The sequence below is a fragment of the Petromyzon marinus genome, chromosome 29, assembly GCF_048934315.1.
Source record: "Petromyzon marinus isolate PM22_M1 ecotype Great Lakes invasive population chromosome 29, UKy_Petmar_22M1.pri1.0, whole genome shotgun sequence".
In the NCBI taxonomy this organism is placed as follows: domain Eukaryota; kingdom Metazoa; phylum Chordata; class Hyperoartia; order Petromyzontiformes; family Petromyzontidae; genus Petromyzon; species Petromyzon marinus.
This window is the reverse complement of record NC_133695.1, coordinates 7,071,888-7,090,501: the sequence shown is the minus strand read 5'-3', so window position 1 is coordinate 7,090,501 and position 18,614 is coordinate 7,071,888. Positions and strand designations below refer to the sequence as shown.

At 52.8% G+C, this 18,614-nt stretch overlaps 1 protein-coding gene across 1 annotated transcript in view; it reads left to right on the top strand.

The window, feature by feature from the left end:
* Positions 1 to 17,006, top strand: part of PPP1R37 (protein phosphatase 1 regulatory subunit 37) — a 31,038-nt gene extending 14,032 nt beyond the window's left edge. Inside the window, exons 9-13 of the mRNA XM_032962785.2 lie at positions 409 to 550; positions 737 to 903; positions 7,694 to 9,116; positions 9,464 to 9,564; positions 10,002 to 17,006. Coding sequence (XP_032818676.2) covers positions 409 to 550; positions 737 to 903; positions 7,694 to 9,116; positions 9,464 to 9,549 — 1,818 coding nt within the window. The 3' untranslated portion in view covers positions 9,550 to 9,564; positions 10,002 to 17,006. The remainder of the gene's footprint in view (positions 1 to 408; positions 551 to 736; positions 904 to 7,693; positions 9,117 to 9,463; positions 9,565 to 10,001) is intronic.
* The last annotated feature ends 1,608 nt before the right edge of the window (positions 17,007 to 18,614 follow it).

Sequence of the window (18,614 nt, the reverse complement as noted above, 5' to 3'; positions counted from 1 at the left end):
CTTAGCCAATGGGGGCCTGTGAAAGTTATTAATTTAGGGGGCACAGGGTTGTGGGTTTGCATCCTTTTTCAAAGTAGGGGCAGGGCAGGCAGCATCTGCTCCCTGTGTTGGCACGCATGCCTCTCTTGGGCAAACCAGCGTGATCATGGTCATAACCGTTCTTCAGCATCTCCGCTCTCAGTCCCCACCTCGTTTTCCATTTTGATAGACTTATGTGACCTTGGTGTTTTTTGCTGTCATTTGTAAATATGTTTTGTACATTCGACCACCGGGATTTAATTTCAGCTAGGTCTCTCCTGGGGCTGTGCGTTTTACTCATCATTATAACGATATACATGTGTAAAAAATGTACCTTGTTTCAAAGTTGCAACGGGCTGTCGCGTGTTTGTTGGGCGCGTGCTTGCTTAGCCGTGCACACAGAGCCTGGAGACGCTGAACCTGGGCCACAACAGCGTCGGCAACGAAGGCGTCCTGCGGCTCAAGGACGGCCTCATTGCCAACCGCTCCGTGCTGCGCCTGGGACTGGCCTGCACGCGCATCACCTGCGAGGGTAAACGCGCAGCGTCGTACAGTCGCAGCACACCAGGCCTCCCCGTGCCGGCCGGCGTGTCCCTGGAGGCCGGAGCGAAACGGCGCCGGCTGAATTGCCCCTGCCGAATTTCCCCTGCGTCACTTCGACGTTGCCAAGCCTGGCTCACCTGGTCCCCCCCCCCCCACCCCTCCTCTGCCACTTCAGGTGCAGTGGCCGTGGCGGAGTTCATCGCCGAGAGCCCGCGCATCGTCCGCATCGACCTGCGCGAGAACGACGTGAAGACGGGCGGCCTCATGGCGCTGGCGCTTGCCCTCAAGGTCAACACCTCGCTCGCCCGGCTCGACCTCGACAAGGAGCCCAAGAAGGAGCAGGTGGGTCGTGGCGGCGGCGCCGGAGCCGCTGTCAGGGGGAGAGATCACTGCGGCTGAGGTCAGAGCAGGGATTGAAACTGAAGGTTTTCTTTGCTGAGCATCGAAACGGACTTTCTGATACCTTTGGCGAGGAACCACACATTACACACACAAACACACACCCACCTTGATCACTTTTGTCACTACAAGGACCTCTGGCAGTGACAGACTCCCACTAATTGCACTCCCATTAGTAACGCAGTGTTGTTGCCGGGTCGGAAATATTCCCCTCGTACCCGATCAGTGTGGCTAAGATACTCGCTGTGACAGGTAAATATAATCTGCCGGCTGCTTACAATTCATAGGCCTCATGTCCACGGGACCGTATGACACGGAAGTCGCAGGCCAAGTTCGGCCTGCGGTTCGTGGGTTCAGTCGTGCGTTTTAGTTTTTCGGTACCCAGAGAGGGTGGCCTTGCAAAGGGGAAGCCTAAAGCTGGGTGACGGTGACGCTGTGAGAAAGGTGATTGAGCGGCGCTTGCCCAGCTGCTCGTGTTCTTCGAGGTGCGCCGCCCTCTTTAACCGTTTGAACGTCGATGAAATGGACTGGGGATGAGGTCACGGGTCTGGGGCAGACCTTGTGACCGGGGTTATGATGCACGTGAGCAGAGGTCGCCCATAGTCGCGGACAACGGCCGTAATGACCGTGCTGTGGCAAATGGTGTGGGCTCACGACCTTGCTGACCTTATATCTGATTGTTAATGTTATACTTAGGTCCAGGTCTCCTTTGAAGTTTCTGGCCCAAATAGGCTCTTAACTGCCAATAAGCAAAGGTCATCTATCGATCCGTCGGTTTGTTTCTACCATTTCTTTTTGTCGCACTTGGTATTTTATTTTCACCGTTTTTTAATCTGAATAATTGTTATAGTTTTTATATCCAATTCTATTCCAATTGCGTTATCCGCATCATGTCATGAGGCGAGCTTGTCTTTGATTGTTCATAACTAAACAACCATAGAACGGCCCTTGAAGATGACATTGGAAAACTACTTCTGAAGTCATTCAATAGGCCTCTTTTTCCAAACTGGAGTCACCGTTCATATGCCCTGCATGTCATTCAAACCGATTTCCTCAGAGCTAACATTTAGCCAAATTAACTGCAAAACCAATTATAATTGTGATGGTTATTAGTTTTTGCAGTCATTTCTGACTGGGCTGGGAACGATCAACTCACAACTTGAGAATCAGTTATTTTGTATCTCCGTCTCTGAGTCATTGGGTCTCTGTGCTAGTGTGTGCATCTCTATACAAGTCCGTGGGTCTCTACGCATATAGTCTTTACTTGAGAACCCTGTTTTAATCGCAGCTGGTTAAAACTTGGATTTGAACCCAGGATCTTGGTCGTACCAGCTCAGCGCTCTAACTTCTGAGCTACCCAGCCACTTCCTGTAACAGTAAACTCAGATGTTCTTGACACGAGATCTCCCTGCGGGCTGTGAGTGCGCGTTGCAATTCGCCGTTTGTTTATTAGCGAGTTCCGTCTTCCTGGACGATGCTTGCCTTGGGGAGGACGCTGTCACATCGTGTTTGCCGCGAACCGGCTGCCGTGCATGCTTCTCTCTCAAGCCCGCATGCACGCGCGCGCGCCAGCCTGCTCTTGACAAAAGAGCAGATGCTGTCCAGCGGCAGACAGAAGCAATTAGTGTTTTGGACAAGAGATTTGGTTTCCAGGCGACGACGGAGCCGGCGATCGGGGCAATGGGGGCGATCCTGCCGCACTGTTAGGATAATTATAGACGGAGTCTGGTTGATGATTGGTCAGTGCCGCCCAACTCGAGTGCGGAGGCTCGTTAATAATAGATGATCAGCGTCGTGTGTGCGCTTCGACACCCCGTTGTGGCCACCGCTGCCATCGTCGCCATCGACTCTACCGCCGCTATTGCTGCCTTTTTGTTTGTGCGTCTGCTGCTGCTGTGTTAAGGATGCTGGTGCTCTCTCCTCGGGCTTCCAGACGTGGATTTAGATCATCTTTACCGGATTTAAAAACAAAGTTTTGGCTTCGCCATATTTAGTGGCGAAGTGCTGGCGGTGGCACGCATTGCGATGAAGACTCCAGTTGTAGATCTCGCAGAACAGCGCAACCCTTCGTACTAGAGAACTCTGTGAACGGAGACAATGGAGAGCTACCTCTGAGATCCTTCCAAGTGACGTCAGGTCCACACCTGTCTTTGCTTGGCCAAAGACTAATGTTGGTTGCATGATGGGTGAACCGGTGTTTTAATTCAAAGGGTTGCAATTTAGCCAATTAAAGTGCAGAACCAAATTTAATATGTCGGACTATTTTGGGCAGTCATTGTTGATCATCAACTCACGCTGTGCTTGTGAATTTGGTTTAATCACAGGCGGCTGAAAGCCAGATTCACACCCAGGATCTCAGCAGTGCCGGCTTAACACTCTGACCTCTGAACCGCCCGGCCACCTCAATTTCACCGGGGTTGGTTTGGCAGTTTAACGGATTGTCCAAAACACTTCCCCCCCTCCCCCCCCTTGGCAGTTTGCCCGGTTGAGTGTGATGGAGACATCAGCGCTGTGCTGGTTATAAATAACCTGGACGGATTCACGCAGTCTCGTTTAGCTAATGGGAAAACCCATCAGCCTGGCACACACAAAATACATATATATATCCGATGGCCTGAAACCAAATGGTAATGTTCATGCAAATAGGTGTTTTTAGACAGCAACAGCCCAACAGGAAGATGCAGCATGCTTTGCATGAAGTTGTTGCTGGTCCATCTTTCTCCCATAACCACTCAAACCGTGAGGTCATTGGGGAACCGTGCTGGCATCTCTCCTCGTTTTCTTCCTTCTCTTTGCCCCATCCTAAATCCCTTCTTAGCATGTATGTGCTATTAAGAAGGACCATTTCCCAACAATTTGTGTGTTATGTGTTTTTGCTTCTAAAGAAGCCTGACTGATAGATGTGAGTTTTTTGTTATTTGTGCATCACTGCCAACGGTTGTAGCAGCATCACCACATTTTCATGATCTCATAGGTCAGCTGGTTGTTCTGTAAACCCATCCGCTCTGCGACGTTCTGAATCCCGCTGTTGCCTAAAGCAATAAATGCCTTGTGTCCCAGATATTTCGTGCTGGTGGCTATCACAGGCTGTGTGAAGATGGTAATGTACGAATATGCTACTGTCGTCTTGACATGAAAAGCATGTTTCGAATGTCCCGTTTGTACCTTTGTTGTTCAAATTATATTTTTGGGCATACGATGCTCGTGATGTATAACCTGCCTGCGACGAAATCATCTGGAACCCGCTCGATCTCATCTGATCTCGGATGCCAAGCAGGGTTGAGCCTAGATACTGCTAGGATGGGTTGACTACCTTGCTCAGACAGGATAAGGTTCTTGTAGTCCACTCAGTCGCGGATGGCAGGCCGGTCAAGTGAGGCCTGTACTGGGGGTTATAACCCGCCACGACCCGTACAGTAACGGGGGGCCCTCACTTGGCAGTGGTTTAACTAAAGGGCTCTGCAATCTTATGAATATTCAAGTTTTAAATTAATTCCACATTTTGTATGTATATGTGTGTGTGTATTTGTTTTAGTGATTCACTAAAACAAGCCACTGCTACCCCCACTACCCCCGCCAACTCGCGCCATGCATCCCCAGGCCCCGGGGTTACACGGGGCCAGGAGACAACATTGGAGTTGTCTGCGCAGTGCGCGGCGCTAATCCTAAGCGATGACGGTGTTAATGAGCTGCGATGCGTGCTTGCAGCTTCCACTCCGGTCCCCGTGAACATTAATAACCGCGCCGTTAGTGCTGCGGCGGCCCCACGGCAGCGCCAGCGTAAATTATTATTTCAGCGACGCGTCGTGCATCACACGCGATGCCTCCTCCCGCTCACTAGCGAGGGGCTTCTCTCTCCCTCGCGTCTCTCGTTCGCTCGCTCGCTCCTTCCCTCCATCCCTGCCTTCCTCTCCGCCCTTTCAATCCCTCCAAACTCTCCCTCCATCCCTCCCTTTCTTCCTTCATCCAAGAGGGCGTCGTGGCCAGCGCCTCTGATGCCACCGCACCCTCGCCATCGCTTCCTTCATTCTGCACAGATCCCACAAGCCGGTTGCACAGTCGAAAACCCGTCTTATAAGAATCGACGGTATAGCGTCACCATCATCACCATCAATCTTGATTTGAAGCTTTCGTGACTGCAGGAATCCATACTCTTTGGTTCTTTCAGTAAAGTCACGTAGATAAAAAATGTATAGATCACGCCGTTTCGATCGCAACACAAGCAATCGTCATCAGGTGAGACAAACACAGCAGGAGAACTGCTGAGGTAGGGGGAGCAGTTGGATCTTCACCTTGGCCAAGTGCTCAAAATTGACAATTTATGACTTAAAATCCGCGTGATTATGGCGCTGACTTTAAGGAAGGCGAAACCATGAAGGCTCGCACGCGTGGGTGGGCTGGAGCTCCGAACCGCACGCCAGCCGGTGCTGCCGTGAGCGAGGGTCACCAGCCGGTCATGGGGATACATAATTATATATTTTTTATATATATTTAAAAATCACAACGATGCGCAGCTGTTTTGTGTTCACCTCTTTGTATGTGTTTGTGTGTGTGTTTTTAAACGCTTTTGTCTATGTGCCATTTATTTTTCCGCCGTTTGAGGCTTTGTTTATTTTGTTTGTTGGGCTGGGAGTGGGTTTTTAGCTTGGCAAGCTGTGTGCATGCATTGTTTCCACACAACACATCCACAAGTAAACAAGCATCGGTATACAACACTTTGTATGTTGAAATTCTTTCGCACTTTATGTAGACAACCGTGCTAATTAGAGGCACAATTTGTTTTAACACCCTCTGATTCTAAATGTTTCTGTTTTTATATTGCCGCATCAACTTTTAACAAATTTGGTCAAGTCGATTACAGACCGTACCAAGGTTAATGACGTCATCCAGACCATTAAGAAAAGCGAGTGGGGCTTGGGCAGGACGTGTAACAGCCAGAAGGGACAACGATTGGCCAAGAAGAATAACGGAGCGACAGCCAAGGAGTGGAGCACGCATACGAGAGGAGGACGTCCACGGTGGAGACGGATCGGAGAAATATCCTCATGCGGGTCCCCGAGTCGATTGTTGCATTGCAAGATCATGAGAGGGTGGCGGTGGCTTAGGGAGGCCTTCATCCAGCAGTAGATTGACCATAGCTTACGGTGACAATTATGATGATTATTGTCTGCGTGTAGCTCTTATCAAAGAATGACACAATTTTAACAGTAGTTGTGTACATGCAGTCAATACGGTGACGGTTACAAAGTTATCTATCAGGTGGTGTCTGGGAATTCCACGGAAGTTGACAATGACCGGGATGTTACCAATACATTTGAAATCGACAGTAAGTTGTGAGTGACATCACCAGGATTTGATTGTCGTTCCGGTTAGCCCGCCTTGCAGCTCCACTACAAATATGCTCCACTTGGAAAAGTAAACTAAACGTTCGTCATATTTATGCACAAGTATAAAAAAGACTGCCCGACAGAGGAATAACTATGTAGTAAATTTTGATTTAAAGCTTTCGTGACTGCAGGGATTCATATTCTTGGTTCTTTCGGTAAAGTCACGTAGAAGGGAAACAATAAAATAATAAAAATATAAAACAATAAACTACGTAGTAGTCGACGTTTAACAAATGGCCCTTCCCCATAGCACTAGCTGAAATGTTGTCTTCTACATATATACAAATGAAAGTCTGTCTGTTCAAAATAAAAATCCACACCGTATAAGCCATCACCGCCAAACTTGGCAGAGTTACCTTTTAAAGCCCCGCGGAAAACCTCGGCTACATGGCGAGCCGAAATTTTATATAGGGGGCGCGGAGCCCCCCAAACGGCACCCCCACACGCTCCCAGTGACGTCACAATCCCTAACCCAGCACGTGTGAACCTGGCCCCGCACATCGAACAGTTACATAATGACCCCCTCCTCATGAAGTTAATATAAAATTGACGTTGGTTGCATCGCCCAAAAACCCCGTTGGCGATTCCAATTAACGGTCAACCTCCGTGACCACGCCCGTCTTTTCGTGCGAGACAAACAACACGGCATCGTTCACGCTTCAAAAAAAGCTTCACTGTATTCAGAAGGAGGGGGTCAGTGCCGTTACAGCAACTGTTAAGATGTTGCTGTGCCATGGGGCACTGTAATAATGTAATGTAATGTGCCACAATGGGGTAGGAAATTATACTGCATGTGATTGTGGGCAAATGTTCTGATTAATCACGAAGCTTGTAGTCTGCAAGTAGCAGAGTAATGCAGCAGGCACAGCAGTTGCTGAAAAAAGGTCTGATTGACCAATCTAGGACACATTGAACTCAAAAGGGAAAACAAGATATTCATTGACACCCCTCCTTCTAAATACAGTGATTGAGCCACTCCCCATTCACAATGGGGAGTAGCAGGTACCCGGGCAACGCCGGGTAATTTCCTGCTAATATATTAATATTTTCCTCTTTGGGGCAGTGTTATTCACTAATGCGTTTTTGTTACGAGCTTTATTATTTGTCCAGATTGTCTTGGATCAGGCTTAAGAGACTGGTATCAGGCTACAGAACACTCTTGGCATGCACGCCACCCCTACTGCCTGAGACCGCTAAACAAACAATTAAAAGGTTAATTGAACTCTTGACGTGTCAATCAAGCGGTTGATTGATTTGGATATCGACCTGTGATGGCAAACGCAAGCAGGCGATTATGTTCCCGTCCGTGCACATCTGACCTCGAGCCCTTGCGCGTGTTTCTGCAGGTGAAGAGCTTCCTGGACACGCAGAAGAGCCTACAGACCGAGATCCAGAACTACTGCAAGCGCAACCGCGACGCTGCACGCGACCGGGAGGAGGACGGCACGGGTCCCCCGTGTCTCTCCTCGCCCTCCTCGCCCACCACGTCCTTCGCTGCCCTCGACCTGCAGTCGCAGCCGCAGCAGGAGCAGCAGTCGGCTGCTGGCACCCAGGTCGAATCGGACGGAAGCGTCCCTCGGCCCGCTGGTCGCGACCGGGTGGAGCCGGGCGCAGTGGAGGAGCGGAGCCTGCTGTTCGCGCATCAGCTGGTGGCCACCGCGACGTCCCCGCCGCCCCCCATGCTGCTGTCCCCTCTGCCGCCGCCGACGCCGCCGGCGCCGCCTGCACCGCCGCCCCCGCCGCCGCCTGCCGCCGTGGTCAGGAAGCCCAGCCGGTTCCGGGTCACTATCTCGGAGGAGCCGTGGCAATCGCAGGTGAAGAGCGGCGCCGTGCAACACATGGTCAGGTCCGGCAGCCAGGACCTCGGGGGCGGGAAGAGCGACTCCCAGCGGCCAGGCGTCGGGGCGGAGGAAAGCGGTCGCGGTACGGAGGGCCCGACGGCGTCGTCGGGCGACGAGCATCGCGTCCGGAGGGACGGGACGCAGCCGGGAGTTTCGCAAGCCGACGGAAGAGCACGTGCGCAGCAGTCGAGTGGGGAGGCGGTGCCGGCAGGCCCAGAGGACGCGGCTCTCGTGAGAACGCCAGAGTCGGATCGGTCAGAGGTCGTCCTGACCAATGATCTCGCGAGGTTAACTTGCGACGAGCGTGGCGCGCCGATGGACGGCGCCCGGGGCGGTAGTGGCTGGAGTCTGGGGAGCAGCGCTATTTTCGAGGGTGCGACAAACGAGGATCTCGCGGCTGTGACTTTACCGTCGGACCGGTCCGGCCGGGGCGAGCGAACGGCACGGCATGGGGAGCCTGGCACTGTCGCCGAGGGCGCCGCATGGCGACCAGGGAGGGACGCTGCCGAACGGCGGCGAAAGGAGCTCGTCAGTGGAGGCAACGGTGAAGACGACGGCGCGACGCGCGTGCCCGGAGGAGGCGCCAGCTGCAACGGTTTGACGCTCGGCGGCGACGGCTCCACGTTCGTCCTGGACCACAACAGCGTGGACCAGGCCGGCCTGAACGAGCCCCCCGAGGAGGAGGCGGAGGTGGCGGCGGCGGCGCCAGTGTCAGTCGGACCTTGCAGCGAGTCCGAGCTGGAGCTGGCGCTGGAGCGGGAGCTGGAGCGGGAGCTGGACGAGGAGCTGGACCACGCGGGGCCTACCCCGGCCGTCCCCAACGGCCTGCGGCCCGAGCTGGTACCGGACGGCGGGTGCCTGGCCACAGCGGACGGGGCGACGAAGAGCGCCGACGCGCCGCCTTTGGGCTCGCCGGAGGACGATGCCGGTGAGCGTCGGCGTGCGTTAGTCACTCCTTCCAGCTCGTGTTTAAAAGCGTTAAGGCATTGGCATCGTCCATCTGCGCGTATGTCCTCTTGTCTTTAATCGGGTTGGGGGAGGGCAATATACCTCTCGTAAAGCTGATCCAATGTGAATTAAACGGCACTATAAATTGCTATTCTGGACAGAGTATATAGAAAACTGCCAAAATTATTGTTAATGATATACTCCAATGCGTGCATCGTGCACTTGAGAACGGCCATCTGTTGGCGAATCGACGCGTCACCACGCGCCCAGCACCGCATGCGAATTTGACCTCTCGGCCCCTGCTCCTCCTCCTTGCTGTGTCTCAAGGCGCGGATGTGGGCGTGACGGCGGGCGTATTCGGTCGGGAGATGGAGCAGCATTCGCAGGGAGGCAGCCAGGAGACGGCGCACTGACGTCACCCGCACCAGGTGAGGGTGTCCCCCCCTCTGCCCGTTCGCCCGCGCTCGCTCGGGGCCCAGGGGGGATGCCTTATATCGCTGGTCTCCTCGTAAGCCAAGCAGGATGGAGCCAGGTTTCTACTTGGATGTGTTACCGCCACCTCCAAATGGCGCTTACCAGGTTTTGTAGGCGCGCGGCTGCGAAGTGTAGCCAGGAGGTGGTGTCACCCCCTCGGCTACAGTACAGTGCTGGGTTGCCCCCGGGTTCTCCGGTGTCCTTTGACATGGAGCCAGACTCTCATAAATGCACTTGGCCAGCCTTGCCAATGTTTCAGGACTATCCCTGAACGTTTTTTTTTTAGTCGTCAGATATTTCCGGATATTTAAATGACATCGCTGTTGTAATTTATCATTGTAACTCTTGCCTCGTTGTTTTAACTGTTCTGATGATTGTGTTGTGATTCCAGGTTTTCGTGGGAAGATTAATTCGCCGCTTCCCTTCCACGCCTCGTGGGACGCCCTGAACTTCAGCGAATTGAAATTTGTTGAATTTTTAATTTCCCTTCGTCCCGGCTGACGTCTTATCTCACCCCGTCGCTGCTCCGCCTTCGATTCATTCATCGAGAGACTCGCTCTTTAAACTCCACACACACACACTCGCACACATCCTTGGACAATGCCGCCGACCCCATCCCTTTCCAACCAAAGACTGCCATGGCAAGATTTTGTTTCGCTATGTACAGGAAGCCTGGTGGCTCCTCTTGGCGATTTTGGAGTCTCTAGTCCATGTGATTCCGAAACGGTCAACACATCCAAAGCCTGCTCACCCTCCATTCTCACCTTGCCGTTGTTGTTTCACTGATTTGTGATTTCTCACTGGACTTTACGGTGGCTTGATGACTCGCGTGAAGGGAAGGAGAGCGAGGAGGGGAGAGGGACAGAGGAGGAGAGTGGAGGGAGGGGGATTGGATTCAGAGGAGGAGAGCGGTATTAATGGACACGAGGTGACTCGGAGGACAGGGCGAATGATGAGAGGGAAGGCATGGGAGAAGACTGGAGCGGAAATGAGGAGAGCAAGTGTGAGAGAAGAGGTATGGAGAAAATGAAGAAAGCGGGGGAAATAGCAGAGGGAGGAGCGGAAGAGTGAGGAGTAGATGAGGAGGCGAGCGGGTAGGCGAGACGCAGCGGGGATGCCAGGAGGGGCAGAGCGCCATCAAGAGAACATGCAACGTTGTCACAGATGTACATGTGACCAATTTGAAATGTACACGAACCATAGTTCAGGTTTGAGCGTCACTAAATCCACACATCCAAAGCTTTAATTGGAGGCTGATATATTTACTTAACGTGGGTGGGGGGCGTGTACAGGTCTCCTTTATTTTGCCGAGCACCGGGGTCGCGCATGCGATGATGCGGCTGGGATCTGGGCACAAAACTGCTGCTTTGCACACTCTCCGCACGAGCCCTCTGCCGTCCCAACTCCTCCGTTCATTGCTGGACGAACATTTGATTATTTTGAAAACATTTTCCCCGCCCTCTTCCTCCTCACATAATCCCGAGCATCCTGAATTTGGTTGCACGTGTTCGGTGCGAGCGCGCAGCGTCGTTTGGGATGTTTCCGTCGGGGTCCGCGTCGGCACAACGGGGTGGGGGAGGCATCCAGCGCCGGCAACGATGCCAACGACGGCGGTGGCTTTGGTGGCGAGGAGCGGTGGGGAATGGTGGGAGTGGCGATCGCGTGTGCATGTAGTTAACTTTTCTTTACTTGAAACGGCGGAGTGTCCACCCCTGCCTGCCGCCCGTGTATCGCGTGATGAGCGTCGCGCGTGCCCGACCGCCTTTGTCTCCCCCACTTCCCCCCCCCTCCCCCATCGCGTGCGCTGTGGGTGGAAAACGTGGGCCTGGCATGCTGGGAAGAGGTCCGTGGGCCCAATTTCTAGCCAAGGTGTTCACTGGGTGAGGTGGCTCGCATCTCTTAAGCCTAATTAATGACTTAATTATTTAGTTAAGACTCTTAATTATCTGGGAGAAGGGTCCTGGTTGCAACTCAAGCCTCCTTGATATAAGAGTTTGAACGTGGACGGCGAGATTCGCTCGGTTAGACTTGGGTTAGAATCGTGAGGTGAAGGGTTGGATGAGTTCTATATATATTACACATGGCGCTTTATGTTTTTTGTGTCTTCTCTTCATTTGTGTTTAAAAAATTTTTGAGTTTGTCAAAGGCTTGCGGACATGACAAGGGGAGGGCCCTGGTGGTGGCATTGATTTTGAGGTTTATTATCAAAAAGAGTTAATTGTTTGCGATTCCCGAACTCGAGATAATTACAGTCACGGTTTAGGTGTAGGAGTGTACAAATGATCCATTCGTAATATTAGTAAGTGCTGTTCGTGAGCACTTATCAAGGCTGGCACGAAACACGGAGAGGGGTTGGTGTGGGCCAGCCCCATTAAAGCCCAACTGACTGTCTCCCAAATGCTGATATTCACACAGTATGCAAGGCCCTCCTTTAAGGCCGAGTCAACCTTAGGGAGGCGCACAAGAGCGGTGCAAAAACTCTATCACAGATGTCGAGCACGGCCAGGAAAAGCACATGCACACATACACATAGGCATGACAAACGCTCACATAGTCTCGTACATCTGTCACTTGCAGAAGCTGCTTCTGGTTTGCCGTTCATTGCTTTGTCAGGCCTAGCTGGGGTCTCGTGGGTTGGAGTGTGGGCTTCACATGGGTTTATAATTCACACTGCTCCCGCCCCCACTCGTGCTCCACGTGGCGATAGGGAAGCTTTAATTGCTTTTACAAACGACGTAATTCTGGAAACGCGAGTGAACGCAGAGCGGCCTCGCAGCCCTTCCTCGGTTGTGTGCGCTCCCACTTGACCTGTAGAGGAATCCACCCAAATTGCCGCACCGTCGATCGTTCCTGAGCTGGGCTGCGGCTCGGCTTCGGAGAGATGCAGACTTTTGGTTTGGGGACTGGGTTTCAGCTGAACTCTCTATGGGTTTTGGCCGGGTTTAGACGAGACACCGACTGGGTTTGGGTTACATTTAGAATGTTCTGGGGCTGGTTTTGGGCCGGATTTTAGCTAGGTTCAGACTGGGTTCAGGCCGGCTTTAGACTGGATTTGGGCTACATTTGCTTGGTATTTAAGCCACATTCAGGCCAGGTTTGATCTTATTTTTGGGATATATCTACATCGAGCCAGGGTTATCGGATTACCTCCCTTCTCGCCCTGATCTCACGGCGACCGTGCTTGTGTTTGCATTACCGATGTTATTATTGTGTTATTGTTGTTTTAAGCCGTTTATTTTGTTGGCTCCAGATACAGATGGATGTTACGACTCGCAACGCAGTTGTCAAGTTTGCTCGCTATGCAAGTGCCTCCCATACCCTGAGGGACACGGAGATATTTTATTTTTAAATCGCACAGGGAGCGATTGCGTTAAAGTAAATAAAATTCGGTTAAAATTAACTTGCCTCCCCGAGCGAGGCAACGACTTGGAGATTCGTCGGCGGGCCTTCGTGTGGACGATGATGAAGAAGGTCGTGGGGACCAACCACGTCCCTCCAAGCGACTGGAAACAAAATCTGGTTTAGGTTTAACCTCTCGCACCGCTTATTGAGAATGCGCGCCCGAGAGAGCCGCATCACAGCACAGCCACAGCAGCGGTCCTATGTTCTCTATATTGATTTATATTCCATGTTAGCTCGCAGGCAATCTCAAAACGAGACGGAGAAGAATTAATTCTTGGGTAGAATCGTGAGCCCCGACTGGCATGACGATGCGGAGATGTGTAGCATCGATGGGAGGTGACTCTACATGTGTGTTGCTCGCACGCGGTGTGCTGCGGTGCACCTAAAAACACAATGTGTACGCGTGTGCACGCACAGCGCGGTGTACGTACCCGAGGCATGCTGTGTCCACATGCAGTAACGCGGTCAACGCACAGTGTACTGCGTGCAAACGCACATACACGCACCTCCGATTAGCATGGTTGGCTACGCACGGTGGGAAAGAAGTTCTACATACACGCTTTATGCATGTACAGTATACTTTGTCCATGTAATAATATGGTTGTGTGTGCGCATGCACATACACAATCTAACGTGTACACACACACACCACGCGGTGGTGCTTCATGGGCAGTTACGTAAATTATGCAACCTCCGTCACATTCAACCGAATGATTCGTGACGGGTGTCGCTTCGGAAGTTGTCGTAGTGTTAGGAAATTGATTGCTCTGTGGAGAGAAGTCGGGTGGTTTGAGGGACACAAAACCCGAACGCGCCGTCGCCATTCTCGCGTCGGTGACACAGTGAGTTGTGTCCGAGTGTGTCCGACACCGTGGTGTTTTACGGACATCGAGAAAGGTGGGGGGGGGGGGGGACATAACTTCTGTTTTAAGTGCAGCCACCAATCGGTTGGCGTATGGCGCCCAAGTGAAACGGGGCCACGTCAGGAATGCACCGGCGTTTACCCACGTCTCTTGAGTGGCCGAGGTGTACTTACAAATTTCTGGAACTGCCCCTCCCGTGAGCCCCACACGGCCTCTGATGCTTCTCGCTCTCATGGCTCAGGTGGGAAGAGGGGGTTGAGACCTATCTGGATCTCCCTTGAGGGGAGTTGGGGGGTATGTTGAGGGGTGGAGCTAAGATTCTTGATCACTGCCAGGTTCACTCACCAGCAGATGTCAAAGTTGCCGTGGCTGTAGCTGCTGCTGCTGTTTACATTCTGGCTCAGTGCAGTGTTTTTGTTGACATTTTTTTGCATTTTGGGTGTAATTTTCACCCCCCTCCCCCCCCCGATGGCTGATTTATTATGTTCGTTGACATGAGGCCAGGCCGTCAATAGCACGCACGCGCTGGGTGACCGTCGCTAATCAGGGGGGAGTGGTGGTCGTGGCGCTGGGTTTTGTATTTGCAGTGCCTGCCGTCCGCATCTCTCAGTGTGCAGTACACGATGAGAATTGGAAGCAGTGGTTTGTCTACCCTGGGAAGCCTCACTGGGCCCTCTCTGATGTGCGTGGTATTTTTCAGGTCGTACCGCGCTCTGTTCGGCGCGTTGTCTTAAGTTTCGTTGCCCGTGCTGGGACTTCTTCGGGAACCAAACGGGGTTCCTGAAGAAGCTCGCCAGCGAGTTGAGCGGAGCGTCTGACGTCGTGCGGCGGAAAGCGGCACAACCCAGAAACACATCGGAGAGATGCACAGCAGCACAACGGCAAATACCTGCACAGTAGCAAGCCTCACTTAGCCCCAAACTTCCTAATGCAGGGAAATGTTTGGCCACTTCCCTTTTAATTAGTATATTTTGCGTATGCCAAATGAATTGAGCGCCTGGAGAATACGCACCCATGCGAGAGGGGATAGCACACGGCCATATCGTGGCAACGATACTGTAGAGAGCAGACCTTTCGGGGTTTGCTAACTCTGACAACCAGGAGACCCTGCAGCAGGAAGCCATGGCCAGGTGCGTTAGTGGCACGATCAACGCCATTGCCCGTGTTGACCTCTTGACCTTGGTGGAGGGCGGACTGGGCAGGCGAGTTGGGACGATGCTGAGGCTGGGTGGGAGATGCGGGGGGGGGGGGGGGCACTCGTGTTAGTGGTCAGGGTAGGGGTCGGGGTCGGCAGGTAACCCCTGCGCGCTTCGAGAAGCTCTCCCGTGTTTGTTTTTAAATCTGCACTGCCTTCGTGGCTCGAACCCGAAACTTTTATACGCGATTGCGCGTGTCTGTCCGCCGATCCGAGACGGTTCCGGGCCCGGCGCGCTGCGCACATCTCTGTCTAACGCTCTCATCCCATGATTTGTATTTGTCCCTTACATAGTAATAATTTAATAATTGTCACTATAGTAATATTGTGTATAGAGATGTTATTTAGTTTCACGTTTTGCCTTTGCGTTCTGGGTGTTAATGCGTCCGCTTGTTCTGGGGATTTTTTTGCGGGGGGGGGGGGGGGTGACGTGTTTTGCCTTTATTTAGTTTTTCATGTTTAAAATCATCCTTAGTATCTGTGCTGCTGTTGGCAATGAGTAATAATCGCGATAATAAAAAAAAACTCAAATCAAACGCTTGGGCGGAGGGGAGCGCGAAGGCAGCAGGAACTGCGACCGAAGGGGACCCGGCGCGTGTTCCAATTTTATTCGTGTACAGAACCTTTTCGCATTGCTGGGTGAGCGGGTGGGTGGTTCAGTGAGTGAAGAGATGCCCCAGTGGTTGGGTGATTTGATAAATGGATGGATGAGTGGCTGGGCGGGCGGATGGGTGAACGGTTGGACGTGTGGATAGGTGGATGTGAGTCGGTGCTCGCCATTGCGGCGAGGTGGGTGATTAAAATAATTGTGTGGGGGGAGTGAGTGACTTGGGTGTGTGTGGGTGGGTAGGTAATTGGGTGGGTGAGTGGTTGGTTTTTGTGGATGTGAGTAGGTGCGTAGTTTCACCGGAGGGCGGGGAGGCGGGTGATTAGGTAAGTGGCTGGTTGAGATGGGGAAGTTGTTGGTGGGCAAGTTGTCGATGTGAATCGGTGAGTGGCTTCGTGCTTGGATGGATAATTGTGTGTGTGCGCGCGCGAGTGCATGTCTAAGTGGGTGGATGATCAGGTGGGTGGGTGGAGGAGTTTTTGTTTTTTTTGGGACGTAGTGCGGTTTGCCTTCTATTGTAATAACTGCCCGGACACCACACTGGGTGTGTGTGTGCATGACACTAATCCGCCGCTGGGCCCAAGCGGTGCACGGACAGGGCGCGGGTGCGCAGTCTGCGAGCTTCTCTCCCTCGCGCTGCATCGCCCCCCCGCAACGTCGGGAGTCGAGGCATTGGGGTGGGCGAGCGCGGTGGGAGATGAGGGAGGGCAGCGGGGGAGAAGGTGTGGAGGAGAGCGAGAGAGGGAAGTCCACGGCGGGGTTCACTTCATCAAGTATTTGTGGAATTCTATCGATCCACCAGAGTTGACCTCCACCCTCCTGCACCCGTCCTCCACCTCCATCGTCCACCCACCATGGTCTCTCCCGTCCGTCCACCCACCTCCCCGTGCCTTCATTTTAAATAGCTCTGCCGTGTGTACATATTATATATAAATACAGTATATATGTGTGTGCGTGCGTGCGTGCGCGCTCTCATAAGTTGGCATCGCATCTTGGTACTGCTCTGTTTTGAGTGTGGAGCATGGTTCTTCAGAGCGTCGTCCACTTAATTTAAACATCTGTCTGCCACCCTCCTCCACCCGTGCCCTCCCATGTCCCATAATCGCTGGCCACCGCCGCTGCTGTTGCTGCTGCCCTGGTGGTGCAGGGCGTGTTTTCACGGAGGGGTGTTTGACCGATAAGCTTGGTCGGAGATGGTGCGGGCTGTGTACACTTTTAGGCAAGGCGGGGGGAGGGCGAGGGCAGAGGGAGGGTGGAGGTGGTGTCATCCATGTGCCCGTCCGTGTATGATCGTGTATAAGAAATAAAACATGCGTTTTGCAAAATATCCCCGGTCGTCTCCTGTCGTGGTGTCTGTTTTAGTTGCTAAACTCAATAACTCGCCAGATGAAAAAAACAAATCCAAATATCCCAAAGCTACAAGTACTAACAGCCAATTACTCAATTATGATTACACACAGCAACATGAGGGGGCAGGTGAAGCAGTGTGCCCGCGGGCTTCATATCTGAGGGGGCTTCATTAAAAGGTGAAGTGGGGAGGCCTCATCTGGAATTTTACCCCGAGCCTCCAAAACAGCCTTTAGGCAACCCAATGATTCACAAGAGGACAGAAAGAATTGTCACCATCAACGAGTTCGAGGTCATCGGGAATGGTGTTGTGTTCCACCAAGCAGGAAGTCTCATTTGCAGCAGTGACCACGGTATTAACATACGACGGTGGCTCAGCTGGCTGAGTAGCAAAGTTGTTGCCACGAGACATGAATACAATCTAAATTTGTGCAATGGACATTTCCGCGGAGCTTTTTACACCTTCCCGTGGACCGCAGGTTTTTTTATCAACTGCCCTAAACTCGAGCGGTGTGCAACCTCCCCCCTCTCCGCTCCTTCATGGGTGCAGGGAGCCAGGGCAGACTGAAGGCAGGCGGAGGAGGGATGCGGCGGGGGGTTTGGCAGCCGTGACCTTCATCAGGGCCGAGAGCGAAAAGGACTCCGAATCGTAAATCGCGGCTGGCAGAGAGGAGCGGCGCAGCGTCTGGGGTGGCGGGGCTCGGGGTGAATAAATCATCGCGTACGCGCCCTCGCCTCGCGTCTCTGAATTCATGCATCACCCCCGTCCTGCTCCGCGCCAACACCCATGCCCTGCAAGCACGTCTCCCACTCGCTCTCCCCACTCCCCTCCACCAGCAACCGCTCGCTCTCTTGTGGCTCCCCCATATCCTGCCCCCCCCCACTCACCCTTTCCCACACGCCCTTCCATCACCACTCGCCACACTCCCACACCAGGTTGCCACCTCTTGCACTGACCAAACCCAGTCATATCGGTATCCCGTGATCACGTTCAACACAATTCCACCAGATGTCAGTACAAATAAATTCCTGCCACCCAAACACAGATGCCGATTCCCAGACTGTCTGGTAGCCCAACAACCGCAGCTACACATCCATCACACTCACTCACCCCTACCATATCCACCACACTCACTCACCCCTACCACATCCACCACACTCACTCACCCCTACCACATCCACCACACTCACTCACCCCTACCACATCCACCACACTCACTCACCCCTACCACATCCACCACACTCACTCACTTACCCCTACCACATCCACCATACTCACTCACTCACCCCTACCACATCCACCACACTCACTCACTCACCCCTACCACATCCACCACACTCACTCACCCCTACCACATCCACCACACGCAGTCATCTGTGGCTTCCCGCACAACTCTCACGTTCCCCTCCCACACCAGCCGCTCTCTACACTCACCCACTTCTATCTACTGCCCTGAGAGGTGAGTGAAGTACCATTTTTGGACGTGTGAATTCTCAAAAGTACATAATCGCATTACTTTTTCATTAAAGTACATTTTCAATATATTGTACCAACCATTATAGTTGGTAGAATATTGGATACGTATTTTT